Below are 20856 nucleotides of genomic sequence, written 5' to 3' on the forward strand. Positions count from 1 at the left end.
AGTGAGGTGTTTCCTCGTCTCGCCTGCCAGGACCTGGCCTTGCCTTTCTTGCCATTGTTATTTCTGGGAGTTGACAGCAGCTCATTAATGTTCAGCCCAACTCTTCATATATGAAACCTAAACAACAAATGCCAATTGACATCTATCACGAAATCGCTTCCATCTTTTCGCCACGCCTGTCCCGTGTGAAGTGTGCATTCCGCTCCCCCTCGAGGCCTTTTCAGCAACTAGGTCAAACGTAGCGTTGGCCCCTGGTGTAAACAGCATGTGACACGGCAACAGCTGGCGCCCAGGATGCAGCAGTGACGGCTGACGTGCAGATGGACAGATTTGAGGAGCCCCTTGGTCCGCCGTGCTCTCCAGCTGGAGCTGTTCCAGGTACATATGAGGTACGTTTTCGAATTCCTTTCTAACGCTTTGCTGGCTCCGTCCCAGCTCTGTTACATAATGTGTGGGAGTAACATTTTTTCAAAACGGTTTTCTTAGAATTGTCCCTTCTACATTCCCTCGCTTAGTTTTAGGGCATGTCCTCTTTTGGGTGGAGCATTATTTTAAACGTGTAAGCCGATAAATTGTTGATTTAATGTCTGATTTAATGCCCGAGACCACTTGGGCATTACCTCGTAGAGGATAAACAGGCTTTCGGCTCCCTCTATTGATCACCCTGTGGAACTGAATATTTACCCTAAATAAAAGAACGAATACACTACATGTACGTTTATCTCTATTTCCAAAACATACGAGCTCAATCTCATTAAAAAAGATACTGGTGTTTTCACAGAACAAATAATACAAGTGTTTTAATGTAAACTGGTATTTGGATATTCTAAAGTTGATCTGTACTGCATACAGCCTCTGAACAAATATAAATGGAAATAAGTGTAAAGTTTTTCTACATTGACAAAGGTGAGCGCCAACGTCTCCACATAGCATGTTTGCTTGAAGAACGCTGAACTTTTCACCACATAATTACCGTTTGCGCAGCAGAGCCTTTATCTAATGACGGATCAGTGTTGTTACGGTGGGTGTTCCACCTGGAATGCGCCTGCTAAAGAACATTGTGAAGAGTTTAAACTGCTCACATGTTGCACGTGTAGCCGGTTTGGGGTCAGGAGGGGAATGCAACGTCAGCCAAATACCTCCCGGGTAGAGAACACCAATTAGGACAAATTCCACATATGCCCCATTGACTGAACATCACATGCAAGGTTGCATGTGAAGATCGCTGTTTGTTATGAAGGAGGAGAAAAAGCGTCAAATGCTGCCTTTGTGTTCAGCTCGTAAACAGGAGCTCTTGCCCGAACGGCATATTCTGCCGGTTGTGCATGGCCTTTAGAGGGAACCCTCCAATCCCAAATGTAAACCAAAATCGGCATTGAATAATTCGTCTAGCCCTTAAAGTTACTCACTTGCTATTACTACGTATAACTGATGGTGTGACTGCAGTGCCTCTAGTAGCGGCAAGTGCATTTTTTTGATTTTATCGGAGCACTGAAGCGCTCCTTCGCGGTTCCGCCCTTCGGGCGCCACATCCGGTGATTTCATAAAATCCCCATTTAAACATCCAATTTGTCCCCTTTCTGGGGAGCCGCCGGCGTTTCTCGGGGACAACGTGTCGGAACAGCTCGACGCTGCGAGCGCAAAGGCCGATTTTCCGACGTAACGGGATGCTCGCCAACTACACACGTACTCATGACCTCACGCGCCAGCGAGCTGGTGCGTCCGGCCATTCGAGCGCGGTCTGTCCGGGCCGGCCGACCCGAATGAATTAGTGGCATCAAACGATGGATATGAATAAAAAAGACTGCAGACCGAACCCGCTGGCCGCCGCCGGCCTGCTATCAAGGGTCTTTATGTGGTAAGTGCTCAATGCCGCGTTAACGGGGAGGGAATCCTAACTTTATCAACCTGTTGGGGTGTAAATAGCGTGGTTCATGGCCGTAAATTGTTCTCCCCGCGCTCCCCTGGTATCAAAGATGATTTATTCCATCCCCAGAAATGATCTCGAGATGTTCAACTAGTTTGTTCTTTAAGACTCACTTTCAAATGTTGTTATGCCGTTTTAGTAGATCGACATGGACTAGATGGAGAAGATGTTTGCCACAATACATTGTTGAGGAAACTCAAAGCTTTTTTCTTCTTCAAATTGAGTATAAATCTATTTTATTCCCCTCTTAGAATAAATCATTATTTTATACATAGCATGGGAAATAATGATAGTGACACAAATGATGACGCATTTGTCCGTCTTGACAAAACGTTTAAATTGACAACGTTGGTTTCGTTTTCGTTGTCAGGTCCACTGCCGGTGTTGGTGGAATGCATTAGATCATCTATATGTGCCAGATATCTAAATATATCTATTTAGAGACTTCTGCAATGAACGACGACCTGGGAAAAAAAGCACAGGGTCGGAGATCCAACAGACCGCTGAGGGTGACATTTAATAGCTGCAGACTAAAGGTGTTGTAAAAGGACTTTAAACCCGCAGGTGCCTGCGCCGCACTAATCCTCCGACTCTTAATCCAGAAGAAAGTGCTAATAAATGTATAACGTCGCCCGTGTGAGAGCGCGCAGCGGCGCGTTCAGGTGCCGCTCGGACGAACCCGTCTCAGAGTTGGAAAGTTGTCTTGTTTTTCAGATGGAGGTGTCACGTGTACACGGAACGAACGCCGCAAAGAGGATATATATATACGTATAAAACCTTGATCAGCTTTTGTTCTGATTTATCAGTGACTTAATAGGCGGGGATTATTTTCCCAAATACTACGTGAGGTCACGAAAGTGAACGCGTTGCGTCCTGGAACGAAAGTTCACACAAAGACAAAGACAAACACAAATGTAGCCGCCTCGCGGATATATTTAACTATATGTTGACCTAACGTTAGTGCGCGTGTTTAGTGTTAAAACGCGTTCGTGAGGGTTCGTGGGTCATAGAGTGTTACTGAGTAGCTGTTGGGTCTAGATTTGTGGTGACTGCGCAAATGTTACATCACTCCCTAAACAACTCCCTAACTAATCTTTGGATCCCCACAACTTACACCACCTGTTGCCACTCAGAATGTAAAGTCGTCTCACATGCGCTCTTCCAGGAATGTGAAGTCGTGTGGGATTCATTTGGCACAGTTACGTTGAGTAATGTTTAATTCATGCAACTGCAAGCTGTTGATTTCCTCCTGCACTCAAAGTATGTATGAAGTGTATTTCCGTTTGGCCAGTAGTGAGCACCAGTTTTAAAATTGTAAGGTTCCCCCCTAAATGATGTCTAAATGAAATTTGCATCTAGATTCAATATGTCCAAGATTAGATAAGGGACGATTGTCCTTTGTGTGACAAAGGAGATAAAGTAGGCGTCTCAATAGATGTAATCATTTACTGTGACAATATCAGTTTAGAGAAACGCTGTAGCACATTTGCTGTTAAACCTGACGGTAAGACGTCACTATAATTCACATCCACAGTAATAACAGATTAACAACTTCAAACATCATCCAGGCAGGGCCAGATTATGTGGATGTGAGCGACGACGACGCAAAGGTAGAGCGTCTTAAATCAGTCCTTGGTAAAACGTTCATGGCAGTTTAGCAACAAAATGTGTGCAGAATAAATATTGAACGAGTCCTGTATCCGGGTGCTTGCTCTCGATTTTGGGTATTGTAATGTATTAACATATGTTGTCACCAATGATTTTCTCTGCACTCCTGACTGTTGTCTGCTTTATGATCCGAATCAAGCAGTGATGGACAGATTGGATTATTGCCTGAGCTGTTGCAGGCCGTGCTACGCATTTGTGTCTGTCTGTTGGAAGTCCACTAAGAGATGGGAAAGTTGAAGGCCCCCTCGACAGTGTTGTTCAGCATGGGGGTCGGTAGGGAGGTCGACAGAAATGTTAAGAGCGTTAACAGAGCCATGTATGTAATTAGTTTTCTATCACTGGTTGCCTGCCATCTAATCCACTTAAAAGTAATTGAATGCATTTGCCCATCCTGCTGTCCATGCAGTCCAATTCTTACCATCTATTGGCGAGAAAAGACCTGCTGATGTGTTGCATTGGTTGTAGCAGCAGTAAGAAAATCAAACCGGGTCTCATTCATACGGTCTGACTGACGTAAATCGCCCAGGGCTGCTGTCTTTACTGCGTTAAGAACTGTCTGTTTCAGCTGGTTGACCCCGTTGATGTATCATGGCCACAAGCAGAGCTTGGAGGAATGTGACATGTTCAGCGTTCTTCCAGAGGATCAGTCGGAAATACTGGGAGAGGAACTCCAGAGGTACCAGGATGCATCACATTACTCTCAACGCTGTTCTGTCTGCAGAAATGTCCCAACCGAACTGAGTTGCGACATTAACTTTTCTTAAGAAAACGACTAATGTGTAACAATTGGGACATTTCCAACCGGGAGATGCAGCACTGGCTAGCCTTGCTAAAGAAGCTAATCACTATGTTGCTCGCCCTTATCGACTCCCCACGCCATCACCATGGTTACCAACCTGACACTGGCCACCAGCGCCTCTTCCCTCCTGGCCACCATCAAACAGGGGACCATTTTAGGCCTTAGCCAATTTAAAGCCCCGCTTACAAGTCATGTGCACACACGAGCCAGCTTTTTCCCGTCATGTTACCCAACAGCCAGAGCTTGCCAATCATTTTTGCTATGACTCATTTAGTAATACTACGGAATCCTGAGCAGGAATACGTCAATAACCGTTGACACTCATTCACTATTTCCCATTGCAAAATGAGTATGCCTTTTGATCTATTGCAGAATTTGGGACCGTGAAGTTAAAAAGGCCACAAAGGAACTCAGGAAGCCAAAGCTCTCCAGAGCTCTCATCAAGTGCTACGGGACGTCCTACGCGCTGGCTGGGATTTTCACTTTTACACTGGTACGTTTAGGCTTTCAAAGACTCCTTCACGTATTTTGTCAGATTAATTCCTTATGCCAAGAACTACGTTGGTCAACCCAGAGGCATTTATCCTAAATAAAGGAAAAGCTTTCATCCTGAAAGGTCAATAGCGTTTGTTTTCTGTGAGGTAAAGAAATTAAAATGTTTTTGTGGAGCATAGTAACTAAAAAGGACCCAAGCCAGAGACCAGTTCCATATGATTTGTAGTCATAGATGTCTCATATTTTGCAAGCATAACTGATTCTCCAGACTCCATGCAATGAAGCGATGAGCTATTTATTCTTACTGGGACCACCAGGATAAAGGTCCAGATTGTATTTGATGAACTGGGAGTCTTTGCCAACTGTCAGCAATGCCTATTTTCATATAGGAGGCAATCAAAGTGGTCCAGCCACTTCTTCTGGGGAAAATCATCCTGTACTTTGAGAACTATGACCCAGACGACCAGACGAGTCTTCACGAGGTTTATGGTTACGCTGCTGCGATGTCCCTCTGCACTTTCGGCCTGACCATCCTCCAGCATCTCTACTACTACCACGTCCAGAGAACAGGCATGAAGATCAGAGTGGCCATGTGTCACATGATATACAGGAAGGTCGGCTGAGATTTTGCAGATTTTGGCTATTTCTAGAAATATACCGCGACTATTCTCAGCAGTGCTAAGCAGATGAAATGTCTCTCGCCAGGCTCTTGGTCTCAACAGTGAATCATTGGTGCACACGACCACGGGACAAATTGTGAACCTCCTCTCCAATGACGTCAATCGCTTTGATGAGGTAATGTAAAGCGGGGGTTCTGCCTAAACCACCAACACGGATGATCACAGATCTCATGACGATCAATTGTCTCTCTAGATTACACTCAACCTGCACTACCTGTGGGTGGGACCTCTTCAGGCGATGGTTATCATCCTTTTACTTTGGTACGAGATCGGACCGTCGTGTCTGGCCGGTGTGGCCGTCATGGCCCTCATGCTGCCTGTGCAGACCTGGTTTGGAAAGCTCTTCGGCGTGTTCAGGTGGGGAACAACATGACCTGACATTCGTTGTTTGGTCTTTTTTTTTTTTGCCAATACTTTTCTTGGGAAAAGCACGATTTATTTTAATTCATGCAATTTGTATAAATATTTTGCAGGAGTAAAACTGCAGTCCTCACTGACAACAGAATCCGCATCATGAACGAGGTGGTGTCTGGCATCAGGATTATCAAGATGTACGCCTGGGAGAAGCCCTTCTCTGCACTGGTCACTGAAATCAGAAGGTAAGAATGAAAATTCTTTTGGGGTATTGATTCTTCCTAGGACCACCAGGACAAGAGTTCACGTTCTTTTCTTTTTTTTGCGCCGTCCTTTTACTGGAAAATACACGTAAATCGGTTGAATTTCCAAATTACCAAATGTAGTGACCTATAGGATAAAGTGCCTCTACAATAAAAGGAGTCGGAAGCCTTGATGGGCGAGTCTGATTAACAACGTATGCTTGTATTTTTGCCTGAAAGAGTTTGAATCAGGGGATGTGCTCTCACTTGTCAAACTGGTTTCTTTGACTCCGCTCCAAGTCCCTGGAATGTGTAGAGAACACGGCGAAGTCAACTGACAGTCTGCACACGCTACACCTCACGGCTTGCTTCAGATGTCACTCTGCGTTACTTTGGATTTCTAATCAGTTTTGACCGGATAAATATTTCACCATGACAAGCCAAAACCTGCTTCTGCGCGGGGGGGGTGTGGGGGGTTGTGGTGAGGGGAAGTGTGGTACGCTTTGGGTGAGAGAAGATGACTGGTGGGAATGTGGGCTCGTCAAGATGAGATTGTTTTAAGTTGCATATATTCTTATCGGTTAATCAACAGCAAGAAAGTACTTTATTGCATCTAAAGGTGAGCAGTAGTCAAACACATGACAAACAACTTCTTTGTTGTTTGGTTTCTGTGGCTGGTTTTAACTTTGAAGAGGCCCCGTGAGTTACAGGCGCGAGCTTTGGATAATGAGTGATCGACGTGTTGCTCGTTTACACATTAACTCCATTTGGAAAGCGCGTCCCTGAAGTACTTTGTCTCACATATTGGCATCCAGTGGTGAGATGACTACGTCTGCAGAATTTCCCCCCCGATTCGTCAGTTTTGTGATCTTCAAATTAGAAACGCAGCACGCTGAATTCTCTTGCTCTCCGCTGCTCGTTCGGTTGACGGTGTAACTGCTGTAATCCGCTGCTGCCTGCAGGAGTTTTTACGTGGAACCAAATTGTCCTCATTCTCACTTTTTGGTGAAGGGCTATCGGTGTGATGCATTAACACTATTGTGACCTCCATAGGAATTCAACGGCTTTGCCATTTCTTTATGCTTCTCACAGGTCTGATGGAGGAAAATGTTGTGTGAAAAGTACTGAATTTTATGTGAAATGCATCGTCTGTTTTGGGGTCCGCGCGAGCCTTGTTTTTGTTATTCCGTGTTTGTTTGGAGCATGTGATGCTTTTTGATGCAGTTTGAACAAACAACAAAGCTCAACCTCATTTTATCCAATACATACCTGAGAAACCGCAGTAAAACTAAGATGAGCTGCTCCCATCACTGGGGATGAGTGCTGTATTCTGGGATCTCCACATGCGTTCTTAGAAAAAGAGTTAATGTGCAAATGAGGTTAGCTGAAGATTAGTGTTAAAAAAAACACCATCCTCAGGTCACTGTTTTCTCACACAGCAAAGCCATAAAAAAACTGAAAAGGAGCATGAAAAAGAATGTACGTCAACGGAGGTGCCTATCGAGGAACCAATGAATATTGCCGTCTGATGTCACGAACCACCGACTCGAATGATTAACCACATCGAAGTGGAGCGGACTTTAGTGGGGTTTTTTCTTCTTATTCTGTGTGCGCAAAAAAACAAGCGCCATGACGGTCGCATGAATGTCCGGCGCCACCTCGGTCGATTCACCCGAGTCAACGCGTTGTGCTTCTTACACGCAAGACGATTGTTTTCAGTCTCTGATCCCTGCAGAATGTCCCTGTCAGACTACAGGTGTGAGATGGTCACGAGGGGGAACATTTCCTCGTCTCGTCAAGTTCTTTTGATCATTGTAGAAAAAGAACACTTCCATATTTCTCTCTTGCTAGCAATATAGCAGATATTTTTTTAATTGGGACTTTCCCACCAAGCGTTGCTATCAGGTGACGGTGGAATTAGATGACCCGAGTGCTTTGAGGTGCGGCCGTGTCTGACGTCAGCAGCTTTTAGGATGATCGCTGTGCCAAAAATAACAAACCTGGTTAAAAGTTAAACTCTGCTGCCAGTTAATAATGAAGTACTGTCTAGTGTTCATTGGTGAGGGCGAGAGAAACGGATTTCTTGTGCCGTTTTGTTAAACATTGTTCACCATAACGAGACAAACACATTTCAACAAGTTCAGTAGTGCTGAATTTAAATGTTTCATTACTCAAACTTCAGAGGAATTGTCTTGACAACAATATTGTTGCTGTTGAAAAATTGTGGGACTATTTGTGTGACTACTAATTGCACAATATTGCCTCATATTCTAAAACCCATTATTACGGACTAATAGAATTGGTTACGGTTGTGTAATCAGTTTTCACTTTGCCTAAGCGGTTACTTCATGAGTCCCACACATTTCCCAATGTACGCAACGGAAATAAAATACCTTCTTTAACAAAGGTTTTAACAGCATAAAAATGTATTGAAATTGTGTTCTAACCCCTCCAACAAATTAGCAAGAGAATGAGATGAGCCAAAACTGTGGTGTGCGACTATAAGCATTAGTCGGTCACAGTAACCAATGCAACCAGTACATTCAACTATACCCTCCCCCCACTTGTTTTTCATAGAGAAGGATTCAGGAATAGATGTGTAACCTAATCTGGTTTATTTTATTATGGAATATCTGCATTCTAGAATATGTGAAGCATTAAGGTTGTTGGTCCTGACTGCCTCAACCCTCAAAAACAGATTAAAAAAAATGTCTTAACCCGCCAAGCTCACTTCTCTCGTCTTCCTCTGTCCCCAGGAAAGAGATCGATCAGATACTGAAGAGCTCCTACCTGCGAGGACTCAACATGGCCTCCTTCTTTGCCAGCAGCAAGATCATCGTCTTCGCCACCTTCACGGTCTACGTTCTCCTGGGCAACGCCATCACTGTCAGCCGGGTGTTTGTCACGGTGTCCTTGTACGGGACAATCAAGCTCACGGTCACGCTGTTCTTCCCCCTGGCCGTCGAGAAGCTGTCGGAGACGGTGGTCAGCGTTCGCAGGATTAAGGTGATTCTGTCTGTAGTCCTCAATAACGGAGAAATGATTTGCTTTCGCTCCTGTGTCTTTTCATAATAACTGTAGCAGTTTGAATCTCGCAGGAAACTAAATCCTTTCAAACACAGAACCCTTTTTTATGAATATAACCATTGAAAATATACGCAGCATTTCAGAAAACTTGGGGCATCGCTTCTTCAGCAGCAATCCAACTCTTATTTTGCCATCGAGATCCAATCTAAATTGACCTCTTCTGGGACACTGTTACACAACCTAAATGTCAAAATGCTAATATGTAAAGAGTTAACTGTAAAAACACTAAGTGTAAAGGCGTTTGTCGATTATTGTCCCCTCTCAGGCTTTTCTACTGCTGGAAGAGATTGAGAGAAAAAAGATTGGTTTTTGTCGGAAGGAAAAAATAGAAAACTCTGTTGAGATTGAGGAGTTGACCTGCTACTGGAACAAGGTGAACTCTCTACACAATGGGCTCAAATACCAGACTCTTAATGGAAGAATTGCTTCACGGTCTGTTTGCTCTTTCGTCTCAGAGTTTGGACTCCCCATCGCTGCAGAACATCTGTATCACGCTGAAGTCGCACCAACTTCTGACCGTCATCGGCCCGGTGGGAGCTGGAAAGGTCGGTGCGCTCGTAACAACCAAGGAAGGTTTCATTTATTCACGTGACCCATTTCAGCCAGTTCACGTGTCCATAAAAATCCATGTTCCCACTAGTCATCTCTGCTAAGCGCCATCCTGGGAGAGCTGCCTCACGACGCAGGCGTCCTGAAGGTCAAAGGTCGGCTGACCTACGCTTCCCAGCAGCCCTGGGTGTTTCCTGGAACCATTCGCAGTAACGTCCTGTTTGGGAGAGAGCTGGACCCCAAGAAGTATGAGACGGTCCTCAGGGCCTGCGCTCTGAAGAGGGTGAGACGCCGCCCTCTGGGGGCCACGTCTCTGAACGCCGCTCACCGTGTTGCCTGCTTTCCTCTTCAACGGGACTAACAAGCACTTGTTTGTGTGTCTTCTTTAAAACTGAATAGTTAAAGATATGCTGTTACAATCAAAACTCCTATATTTAAAATGCGCTTAAGCAAAACAAAGTATTATCTCAAAAGGAAAAGGAGGAAAATGCGTAACCTTAAAATTGTACTTCAGCACAGTATTTTTTAATAAACCTCCATCGTCTTTCTGTGCAGGACCTGGAGCTCCTCCCAGATGGAGACCTCACTCTCATCGGGGACAGAGGCGCTACACTCAGCGGGGGGCAGAAAGCTCGCGTCAACCTGGCGAGGTAAAGGAGCCGTTCCCACTACCATCTCTGTGTGGACTTGATTGGTGCAGGACAATAAACGCAGTATGAAATGTATAAATAGCAAACAAAGGACGTGTTTAGTGTCTGTTCAAAGTGTTTTTACAGTTGTCCAGGAAACTGATAACGTACTTGATTGTCCTGGGGACGCTCTTCAGCTAGTAGCAACACATTAAGTCCCCTCCTGTTGAACTGTGCTGCTGTCCGGGATAGACTTTCTTTCCACTGTTGGAGAGACAAACTAGTGTTTGCAGTCGTATCGTGTGGTTGCGTTTCTACTACTACTTACCCATCATTGTTACGCCTTACTAAACTGTGTGTGCGTTTGTGTGTTTTCAGGGCCGTGTACCAGGATGCAGATGTCTACCTCCTGGATGACCCTTTAAGTGCTGTGGATGCCGAGGTCGGGAAACACCTTTTTGAAAAGTCAGTGACTGACATTGTCCGTCCCGAATGATCTGTTGTGCTCGTGTTTCAAATACCTGGGCCGGACGTGTCCATCAAACAAACAAGTTCCCCGAGCTACACTACGTACATGCTAACTGAGCAACCCAGCACACTGTTTTTAGGAACAAGTGCAAACAATTGTTGACATCCTTTACCATTTTAAACCGCCAGGAAATGATACAGAACCAAGAGGGAAGGAGACTAGTTGAGCTTCCCATTCTTTCAAATACTGTCATCTGCAGACCTGCACTCATAGGAAGGTTCTACTGAGGGACCAGTAGAATGAAGGCTGCATCAGGAGTCTGGAAGGGTATTTTTGAGCGTATAGCCAATTCAAATGGGACGGCATCTGCCTACATGTTTGTGATTTATATCAGCAAAGACCTACCAACAAGCTGTGGATCTCTAACGGAGGTGGTTTATGAGAAGAGGTTAGAACAAGGAGACCTGCAGCAGAGAAGCATGCCTCCCAACAGCTAATGCGCAATATTAGCTTTGTAAGCTAAACATTACGCCAAGTTTTCTCATTCTAAGAGGAAATCCTTGGAGAGTCACTGCCAGTGAAACCAGGAAAATATATTTATATATATATGTATATGTATATGTGTATATGTCTCAGCTAAGTGGTCGTCATCCACCATAACTCTGCCTGTGCTCATGCTCAGGTGCATCTGTGGCCTCCTGAAGAACAAATCTCGGATCCTGGTCACCCACCAGCTGCAGTACCTGAAGGCAGCCGACCAGATTGTGGTCCTCAAGGAGGTAGAACCATATATCCAGATCCGAAGGCAATGCCAGGACCGACATGTTTGAACGTCAAATCCTTTGTCTCGCGCCCTAAAGCGATCGTAGTGTAGGCCGACAATCCTCTTCTGAATGTGTTCATTTTAGTTCTTTGTTAAACTTTGGTCATTACAAGTAACTGGTAAGGAGTTGTAATGCAACCATATATATATATATATATATATATATTCAAAACTTGATGTAACAGAAAATCAGCTTTCTTTTTTCTTTATTATGAAATTAATCTTAAATTCTGAGTTGCCGAGGATTCACCCTACGTGAACGCGCCGTTGTTCTCCTCTGTGTCTCCCAGGGTCACATCATGGCCCGCGGCACTTACAATGAGCTGCAGTTCTCTGGCGTCGACATCGACGCCCTGCAGAAGATCAACGAGGAGCAGAAGCGATGCGCTCTGCTGTCTGACCCGGACAACGCGTCCTTACTCAGCCAGAGGACGAACCACTCGCGCTGCTCTGACAGCAGCCTGCTGCCCCCAGAAAGCCCCTCAGCCGACCAGCTGCCGGTGCGTCCTGTTCATTTGTTCATCACTTGGTTCTAAACAACGTCTCGGTCTATCCCACGCTACCTGATACCTGACTGTTTCCTTCCAGCACGGCCCTTTCTCATACCTCTCCTTGGGTTGGACTAGGCCTCTGTAGTATACCAGCACAGAGCTGATAACTGAAACCCTCTAAGATAAGGTGAAGTTTGCTGCTGGCTCCTCAATGACTCTGTTTGCAGGTTGAAGCCGTTCATACCATGGCGGAGGAGACCAGAGCCGAGGGGAACATCAGCGGTGACATTTATCTGAAGTACTTCTCTGCAGGCTGCAGCCCTCTGGTGTTGATGGTGATCGTTCTGCTGAGTGTCATCGCTGAGGTAAGACAAACTGTCCTCTGGTTGACAGCGTGGTGTCTGGCTTCAGTTTGTGGCTTTATGTTGGGAACACAGTATCTATGACAGCACTGGCATCAGCTATTGAATACAATATTGTGTTTCTTAAATATGCTCCTTCCTAGCTGCTGTTGACCAACAGATGGTTTTACAGGGAGTGTGCTATGTACAAATACTAATTCTCATTCCTCATTCATAGGTTGCATATATTCTGCAGGACTGGTGGCTGGTCTACTGGTAAGTATTGATTTATAGATGCTGTTTGTTTCTATTGAGTCTTCTGCTGTGTGGCTGGTCTGACTTGTTTTCCTCTGACAGGGCACGACAGGAGTTTCTTAACTGCACAGCCGAACCCATTGGAATCGACACAAGCGTCAATGCTACTCACCCAGTTCAAGAGCTCAATCTCAAATTTTACCTCGGGATTTATTCGGGTAAGCCTTCCATGCTTGTGTTCATCAGCACAGAGGCTGACTGACTTGTTTCAGTCAGTGATAGTTGGTAGCTGACAATGGATGAGCACCTCCTACAGCCCCACTGCACCCTTTTTAATTGTAGCATGTTCCACCTAAATGTCTAAAGCGGCCCTGTGGTTGCTGCTCTTAGGTTTGACAGCGGCTGCCGTGGTATTCGGCTACACCAGGAGTCTGGTGATCTTTCGAGGGTTGGTGATGTCCGCTCAGGTTCTGCACAACAACATGTTCAGCGCTGTCCTTCAAACTCCCGTTCACTTCTTTGACGTCAACCCCATAGGTGAGCTCGGATCAACATGAACAACTGCACTCGGTTCTCAAAAGTAGCAATTGTTATTCTAACTGACTTTTTCTTTTCCTGCTCTACAGGAAGAATTCTCAACAGGTTTTCCAAAGACATCAGCCAGATCGACTCCACGTTACCCATCACCTTTGTGGACGTCTATCAAGTGCGACCCGTTTACCATTTCCTTAGGAATACTTTTCTGACACAGTGATCCAGACGAAATTACATTGACTTCTCCACTTTCAAACTTTTTTGATAAGATCTTAATTTTTCTTAACTCTTCCTTTGTTTTCTGCAGTTGTTCTTTCAGAATGTTGGCGTTGTTGCAGTCGCTGCCTGTGTCATCCCTTTCATCCTCATCCCCGTCATTCCTCTGCTTGTTGTCTTCTTGTACTTGAGGCGTTTCTACCTCTGCACGTCGCGGGATGTCAAACGACTTGAATCTACAAGTACGTCGAAGGCTTTCTTGCAAAAAGGAAACCACCTGCTTCTATCAGCAGGGGCCTTCTAAAGAAAAAAGATGGCAAGGAATCACGTTGAGTTCCTCATGTCTTCTGTTGCCGTCCCCCCAGCTCGCAGTCCGGTGTTCTCCCACCTGTCGTCATCTCTTCAGGGCCTGTGGACCATCCGAGCCTTTGGAGCAGAGGAGCGGTTGATGAGAGCCTTTGACGCACATCAGGACCTGCACTCGGGTTGATGCCACTATTATCCTGTTAACACATTTTTTCTGTCCAAGCTTGTTCATGGTTGGAAAGCCATTGACAAAGGAACATGTAATTCCTCGCGCCATTGGAACCCTGAATAAAACATCTTGAAGGTCTTTTCTAAAAAATGCTCCTTCACTCTTTTTGATGTCAGAGGCCTGGTTTTTGTTCCTGATGACCTCCCGCTGGTTTGCGCTTCACCTCGACGCCATTTGCGCCCTACTCATCACCTTCTCGACATTTGGATGCATCCTACTCAGAGATGGTGGGGAACAACGTGAAACCTTGAATGTCATTTAACTATAAAGAATAATGTCTTTCTTTTGAGTTTGAGACCCCTGATCTACAGTCACCTGCATGGTGAACAGACTTTGCGGATTTTTTAATCTCGATCCAATTGCAATCGGTTTGTCGATTAGGGCTGAAGGCTGGAGAAGTGGGCCTGGTGCTGACCTACGTCGTGACCCTGGTGGGAAACTTTCAGTGGACGGTGAGGCAAAGTGCCGAGGTGGAGAACATGGTGAGAACTCTTAAACAACCTGAGGTTTTAGTTGTTTCATGAGGTCACAGATGTGAATAAAGACTTTGTGCATTAATGAGCTCCTTCTGTCTCTTCAGATGACCTCGGTGGAGCGAGTGGTGGAGTACACTGAACTGGAGAGCGAAGCACCCTGGGAGACTGAGAAGCGCCCTCCTCCTGATTGGCCCAGCAAAGGCCTGGTGACCTTTGACCGGGTCAGCTTCTCCTACAGCAGGGGTGGACCGCTGGTCCTCAAAGACATCAGCGCCACCTTTCAGCCCAAAGAGAAGGTAAGACATCTCTGTCCAACACACAGGCTACTCTTTTTTTTTTTTTTTTCCCCCAATGCACACAATCTAATTTTCGTTTCCCGTGTGTCAGGTCGGCGTTGTGGGTCGAACAGGTGCTGGGAAAAGCTCTCTGGTCTCCGTTCTGTTCCGCCTAGCAGAGCCTCAGGGCAAGATCTACATCGACGGGGTCCTGACCTCTGAGATCGGCCTCCATGACCTGCGCCAGAAGATGTCAATCATTCCTCAGGTAAACATCCGCTCACCTCGCAAACTGAAAAAACCCTCCACCTTAGAAGTCTTTCCTGTAGATAATTTGGTTAGGAGATGCAAAATGTTGAAATCAAACGAAATGGATTCAGATCGTGGATCTCTAAAGGTACAGCATTCTATTCAGAAAGGACTTTGAACACATTAGAACTACAATCGACTTTGACCCAACACTGAGAATTCTCGTTGCCTACCAAAACACATGAAATAAGAATATTATTTCTAGGTCCCACGAGGGCCTTTATGAAAGTGTAAATTATCAAATGATGACTGGTTAGATTTAAATTTAAATGCAAATGCGTTGTTGGTTTCTTTATTACTCTAAAGCAGAAGGCCTGCTATATGTTTGATACACTGTGGGACTCGAAACAAATCACTGCCATAAGTGTTTAAACATTTCTGGATGGAATTTCAACAAACTAAAAATCATACCTGGCCCGCTCCTGCTATTCTTTACGGGGGGTTGTGATGAATACATGTTAAGCATTTTAATAAAAACGTGTCCCAATTATGTTTCTGTCATTCCACAGGACCCGGTGCTGTTCACAGGCTCTATGAGGAAGAACTTGGACCCGTTTGACCAGCACAGTGATGAAGAACTGTGGAAGGCTCTGGAGGAGGTAAGCGTCAGCTCAGCTTTCAAGTGGAGTTTCTAGCTGTCACTCAAACACTCTCTCACTGTATTCCAGGTGCAGCTGAAGCCTGTGGTGGAGGAGCTGCCGGGGAAGTTGGAGACGGTTCTGGCCGAGTCGGGCGGCAACTTCAGCGTGGGCCAGAGGCAGCTGGTGTGTCTGGCCAGAGCCGTACTGAGAAAGAACCGCATCCTGGTGATCGACGAGGCCACGGCCAACGTGGACCCCAGGTGGGGATCCATAATGCACTTCATGATACCGCTGGTTCGTTGTCACCCTTTTAGTTTGTTTCAATGCTCAATTCGTTTTTATCTGTACCGTCTGCAGGACGGATGAGCTGATCCAGAAAACGATACGGGACAAGTTCAGTGAATGCACCGTGCTCACCATCGCTCACCGGCTCAACACCATCGTAGACAGCGACAGGATACTGGTGAGCCTCCTCTGCATTACTATTAGAAACGAGTCTCTCAAAGTAAATTTCCTGTAGTAATTCCACATATGTAAGAATTAAGATCTCGACAGCGTCTGAGCAATGCAAGCGGTACTTTTTTAAAAGCTAATCATCAACGCCGTGTGTCTGTTGCTATGCAGCATAGGGGGAGTATTTTGACTTCTGAAATGTGTTCCATGTTTGGTGGATAGAATTACATATACAACCTGTCCTGTTTTAAGGTGCTGGACAATGGTACCATCCAGGAGTTAGACAGTCCTTTTACCCTGCTACAAAACAAAGAGGGGGCTCTCTACAGGATGGTGCAGCAGACGGGCCCGGCCGAGGCAGCAGCCCTACTAAAATTAGCCAGGCAGGTGAGGTCCGCCGCCCCCGATTAAAATATGCACTTTAGATCATTTTGAACTGGGAATTTATTTTTCACAGGCAATAAAGAAGTCTTGACAGCTGAGCCAGACATTAGTGTGAGACCTTCCATCACACTCAAAGAAGATGCCCAATCTACCTGCTAATGATTGCCCTTTAATCATATTTATCAGTGCTACACGAATAAGCTGGTCTTCCCATGCAACTGTATAAAAATGGAAATGTTTCTATGATACTTCCAGAACAGTTACAAATGGTGCTTTAATTGACTCAAACTTTTGTATAGAATTTATCATAAAGATTATTCAAAGTCAAATTGTCTGATCTTTGTCTTGTTAAACAGTTGCCGAGTCCTTCAGGGAAAAATGATCCTCATAAGGTAAAAACTTTTCCTTTTGTGTACATATAGATTACGCTCGTTAGAATCCTGAACACCTAGAAAAGAACCATAGTAGCATGTTGGGAAAATTAAGTAAAACGAGCCATAAGACATTATCCAAAGTATATATATTAACAAGAGTACTTTATTCAAGTTTTGACAAGATCATAAATTTTTAAACAGTCATAGCAGCTGTGTTCGGATTGTCACCTGACCTGTAAACTTAAATCAGCACAGTATAAAACTCTAAAGGCTGGAACACATCGTTAATAGTACAAGGCAATTTCAGATAGATGTAAATGCTGCCAACTTGAAATAAGGCACTTTAGTACTGTGAGGATTATGCTGCCAAGGCCATATATTAGGCATTGAAAATAAATAGTGTGCTTATATTTGGCTTTGCTGGAGACCAGACGAGTCAAAGGCTCACAGAGCAGTCTCAAAGATAATGATGTTTGACGACTCTGTATATTCGTCGCTATGGGTTCTGCTGTCGTGCACCTGAAGAGAGACGTGGTAAACAAAGTGAGATTGGGTTCGAGGTGGAAACGTTTTGCACAAACCCGGTTTAAACTCACCCGTTTAGCGGCGGCTAGTAGAGCTGCAGCCTCCTGCTTGCCCGTCTGCTGCACCATTTTGAAGAAAATCCCCTCGGTGTCTTGCAGCAGGTTGTAAGGCTGATCATAGGCGTGAATTCTCCCTGCGTCAAGGACCTGGAGATAAAGCACGATTGTTATCATTTCAGAGTAAAGGGAAAATAAGCATTGTTTAACACCGGCCATATTACATTATTTAAACAAGACCGATGGCTCACCAGTATCCTGTCGCTGTCTACGATGGTGTTGAGCCGGTGAGCGATGGTGAGCACGGTGCATTCACTGAACTTGTCCCGTATCGTTTTCTGGATCAGCTCATCCGTCCTGCAGACGGTACAGATAAAAATGAATTGAGCATTGAAACAAACTAAAGGGGTGACAACCAACCAACGGTATCATGAAGTGCATTATGGATCCCCACCTGGGGTCCACGTTGGCCGTGGCCTCGTCGATCACCAGGATGCGGTTCTTTCTCAGTACGGCTCTGGCCAGACACACCAGCTGCCTCTGGCCCACGCTGAAGTTGGCGCCCGACTCGGCCAGAACCGTCTCCAACTTCCCCGGCAGCTCCTCCACCACAGGCTTCAGCTGCACCTGGAATACAGTGAGAGTGTGTTTGAGTGACAGCTAGAAACTACACTCTTGAAAGCTGAGCTGACGCTTACCTCCTCCAGAGCCTTCCACAGTTCTTCATCACTGTGCTGGTCGAACGGGTCCAAGTTCTTCCTCATGGAGCCTGTGAACAGCACCGGGTCCTGAATGCAGGCCGATGAACATTGTATTTATTCAGGAAGGAGACAGGTGGTGATGTAAGTACTGGAATTAACCTGAATACCAACGATTCTACATTGAAGTTACAGAATGAGTTTAATTAGCTCATATCCTGAAACAATAAGTGGGTGTGCTGTTCCTCTGCCTCAAGATTATATTAATTGCTTAACCATTTTAAAATTAACGGAAAATTGTTCTTTTAGTAAGAAAAGCTCTTTCGGAGCATTATCTAATTCAGGCTGAGCGAAGGACCCGTTTTGGTTAGGTCATGTACTTTCAGCTAAAATAAATGATGCAATCTCACGGCAGATTTCATTGATTGACTTGTATGCAAGGACTTCTTTTTCTATTGCATAGGATACAAGCTATTTTAACTGTAACATTTAAGATATTACAGAACATATCCAAGCTACAGTAGCTGAATGTCACCAGAGTTTTCCCAAGAGCAGTTTATTCTAGCGTTGTGTATTTTAAAACATTGGTTACCAACATCACAACATTTCTATCGGTAGATATTAGAGTAGACAGGTGAGTCCCAAGTGACGATGCGTCCTTAAGGATGCAGCCTAGCGACTCACCTGAGGAATGATGGACATCTTCTGGCGCAGGTCGTGGAGGCCGATCTCAGAGGTCAGGACCCCGTCGATGTAGATCTTGCCCTGAGGCTCTGCTAGGCGGAACAGAGCTGAGACCAGAGAGCTTTTCCCAGCACCTGTTCGACCCACAACGCCGACCTGACAAACGGGAGAGAAGCGCCTGGTTTAGTAATTGCAGCTTCAACATGGCGTTCACTGGAAACACGAAAATATAAAGACCAACCTTCTCTTTGGGTCGGAACATTGCTGTCACGTTGTGCAGAACCGTCGGTCCGTCGCCACCGTAGGAGAAGCTGACCCCGTCAAAGGTCACCAGGCCTTTGCTGGGCCAATCGGGAGGAGGGCGCTTCTCAGTCTCCCAGGGTGCTTCGCTCTCCAGTTCGGTGTACTCCACCACTCGCTCCACCGAGGTCATCTGAAGACAGCAAATATGCATTACACCCTCGTGGCCAGGAGGTTGAGTATAAATTATAATCATGCAATGAGGAAACCAAATTTGGGAACGTGTTGTAAATATCTTACCATGTTCTCCACCTCCGCACTCTGCCTGACCCCCCACTGGAACATCCCCATCAGTGTGACTGCGTAGGTCAAAGCCAGACCAACGGAGCCAGCGTCCAGCTCTATGACAACCAGGTAACAAGTCTTAAATCCGCAATCACAACAATTCATTTTTTAACATTTCTGTTTGTGCCAAAAGTTTAGCTTTACGATCTCTGAGCAGCAGGCATCCGAAGGTGGTGATGCTAACAAAGATGGCGCACATGCCGTCGAGACGAACGGCGAACCAGCGAGAGGTGGTGAGGAACAGGAACCAGGCCTCTGTGCAGAAAGAGGAAATACATCAACGGGCCGCCTCAAAAGAGTCGATTTTAAAAAGCAGTGACTCTCAGGTAGCGAGAGCGAACCTGAGTGCAGGTCCTGATGCGCATCGAAGGCCTTCTGGAACCTCTCCTCTGCTCCAAAGGCTCGGATGGTCCACAGGCCCTGAAGCGATGACGACAGGTGGGAGAACACCGGACTGCGAGCTGGGGGGAGGAGCATAACGAGAGTGAGTGAAAGCGTAGTATGTATGTACTTACGTATGTACTTACGTATGTATGTATGTATGTACGTACTTACGTATGTATGTATGTATGTACGTACTTACGTATGTATGTATGTATGTACGTACTTACGTATGTATGTATGTACGTACTTACGTATGTACGTACTTACGTATGTATGTACTTACGTATGTATGTATGTACGTACTTACGTATGTACGTACTTACGTATGTACGTACTTACGTATGTACGTACTTACGTATGTACGTATGTACGTACTTACGTATGTACGTATGTACGTACTTACGTATGTACGTATGTACGTACTTACGTATGTACGTATGTACGTACTTACGTATGTATGTATGTACGTACTTACGTATGTACGTACTTACGTATGTACGTACTTACGTATGTACGTACTTACGTATGTACGTATGTATGTACGTACTTACTTACGTATGTATGTATGTATGTACGTACTTACTTACGTATGTATGTATGTATGTACGTACGTACTTACGTATGTATGTATGTATGTATGTATGTATGTATGTATGTATGTATGTATGTATGTATGTATGTACGTACGTACTTACGTATGTATGTACGTACGTACTTACGTATGTATGTACGTACGTACTTACGTATGTACGTACGTACGTACTTACGTATGTATGTATGTACGTACGTACGTACGTACTTACGTATGTATGTATGTACGTACTTACGTACGTATGTATGTATGTACGTACGTACTTACGTATGTATGTATGTACGTACTTACTTACTTACTTACGTATGTATGTACGTACTTACTTACGTATGTATGTATGTACGTACTTATGTTACGTATGTATGTATGTACGTACTTATGTTACG

At 45.1% G+C, this 20856-nt stretch overlaps 2 protein-coding genes and 1 long non-coding RNA gene across 12 annotated transcripts in view; 2 read left to right on the plus strand and 1 right to left on the minus strand.

Annotated features, from left to right (window-relative positions):
- LOC120820716 (ATP-binding cassette sub-family C member 4) lies at positions 1-17243 on the plus strand. Of its 7 annotated transcripts, none has more exons than XM_040178828.2 (31): positions 1-389; positions 4161-4271; positions 4767-4887; positions 5279-5503; positions 5595-5684; positions 5763-5926; positions 6043-6168; positions 8922-9171; positions 9518-9625; positions 9708-9797; positions 9893-10084; positions 10357-10451; positions 10809-10895; positions 11582-11678; positions 12013-12222; positions 12441-12578; positions 12793-12830; positions 12912-13027; positions 13200-13346; positions 13436-13515; positions 13651-13801; positions 13925-14044; positions 14211-14321; positions 14476-14576; positions 14675-14866; positions 14958-15113; positions 15664-15753; positions 15823-15995; positions 16093-16198; positions 16441-16575; positions 16929-17243. In XM_040178828.2, exons 1-31 carry the CDS (start codon positions 385-387, stop codon positions 16992-16994), a joined length of 3891 nt encoding a protein of 1296 aa, XP_040034762.2. In that variant the 5' UTR covers positions 1-384; the 3' UTR covers positions 16995-17243. The 7 variants fall into 7 exon arrangements, with proteins under 7 accessions (XP_040034762.2, XP_077958005.1, XP_077958015.1 ...); XM_078101879.1 differs by lacking the exon at positions 16929-17243 and adding an exon at positions 16646-16901; XM_078101889.1 differs by lacking the exon at positions 16929-17243 and adding an exon at positions 16646-16901 and having other exon boundaries at positions 16441-16571.
- Positions 17092-20856, minus strand: part of LOC120820705 (ATP-binding cassette sub-family C member 4) — a 20604-nt gene continuing 16839 nt past the window's right edge. For 2 of the 4 annotated variants that reach the window (XM_078101826.1, XM_078101838.1), the window contains exons 22-31: positions 19836-19955; positions 19639-19749; positions 19450-19550; positions 19151-19342; positions 18910-19065; positions 18226-18315; positions 17982-18154; positions 17779-17884; positions 17543-17677; positions 17092-17465 (exon numbers count right to left, since the gene is read on the minus strand). In XM_078101826.1, coding sequence (XP_077957952.1) covers positions 17391-17465; positions 17543-17677; positions 17779-17884; positions 17982-18154; positions 18226-18315; positions 18910-19065; positions 19151-19342; positions 19450-19550; positions 19639-19749; positions 19836-19955 — 1259 coding nt within the window. In that variant the 3' untranslated portion in view covers positions 17092-17390. Of the gene's footprint in view, positions 17678-17778; positions 17885-17981; positions 18155-18225; positions 18316-18909; positions 19066-19150; positions 19343-19449; positions 19551-19638; positions 19750-19835; positions 19956-20856 lie in introns of all 4 variants that reach the window. The other 2 variants (XM_078101820.1, XM_078101831.1) reach the window with 1 other exon arrangement.
- The window catches only part of LOC120820827 (uncharacterized), a 4163-nt gene continuing 2552 nt past the window's right edge, over positions 19246-20856 (plus strand). Inside the window, exons 1-3 of the long non-coding RNA XR_013467550.1 lie at positions 19246-19383; positions 19504-19563; positions 19628-19978. This is a non-coding gene — a long non-coding RNA (uncharacterized LOC120820827). The remainder of the gene's footprint in view (positions 19384-19503; positions 19564-19627; positions 19979-20856) is intronic.

Source organism: Gasterosteus aculeatus, chromosome 1 (genome assembly GCF_964276395.1).
Source record: "Gasterosteus aculeatus chromosome 1, fGasAcu3.hap1.1, whole genome shotgun sequence".
Taxonomy (NCBI): domain Eukaryota; kingdom Metazoa; phylum Chordata; class Actinopteri; order Perciformes; family Gasterosteidae; genus Gasterosteus; species Gasterosteus aculeatus.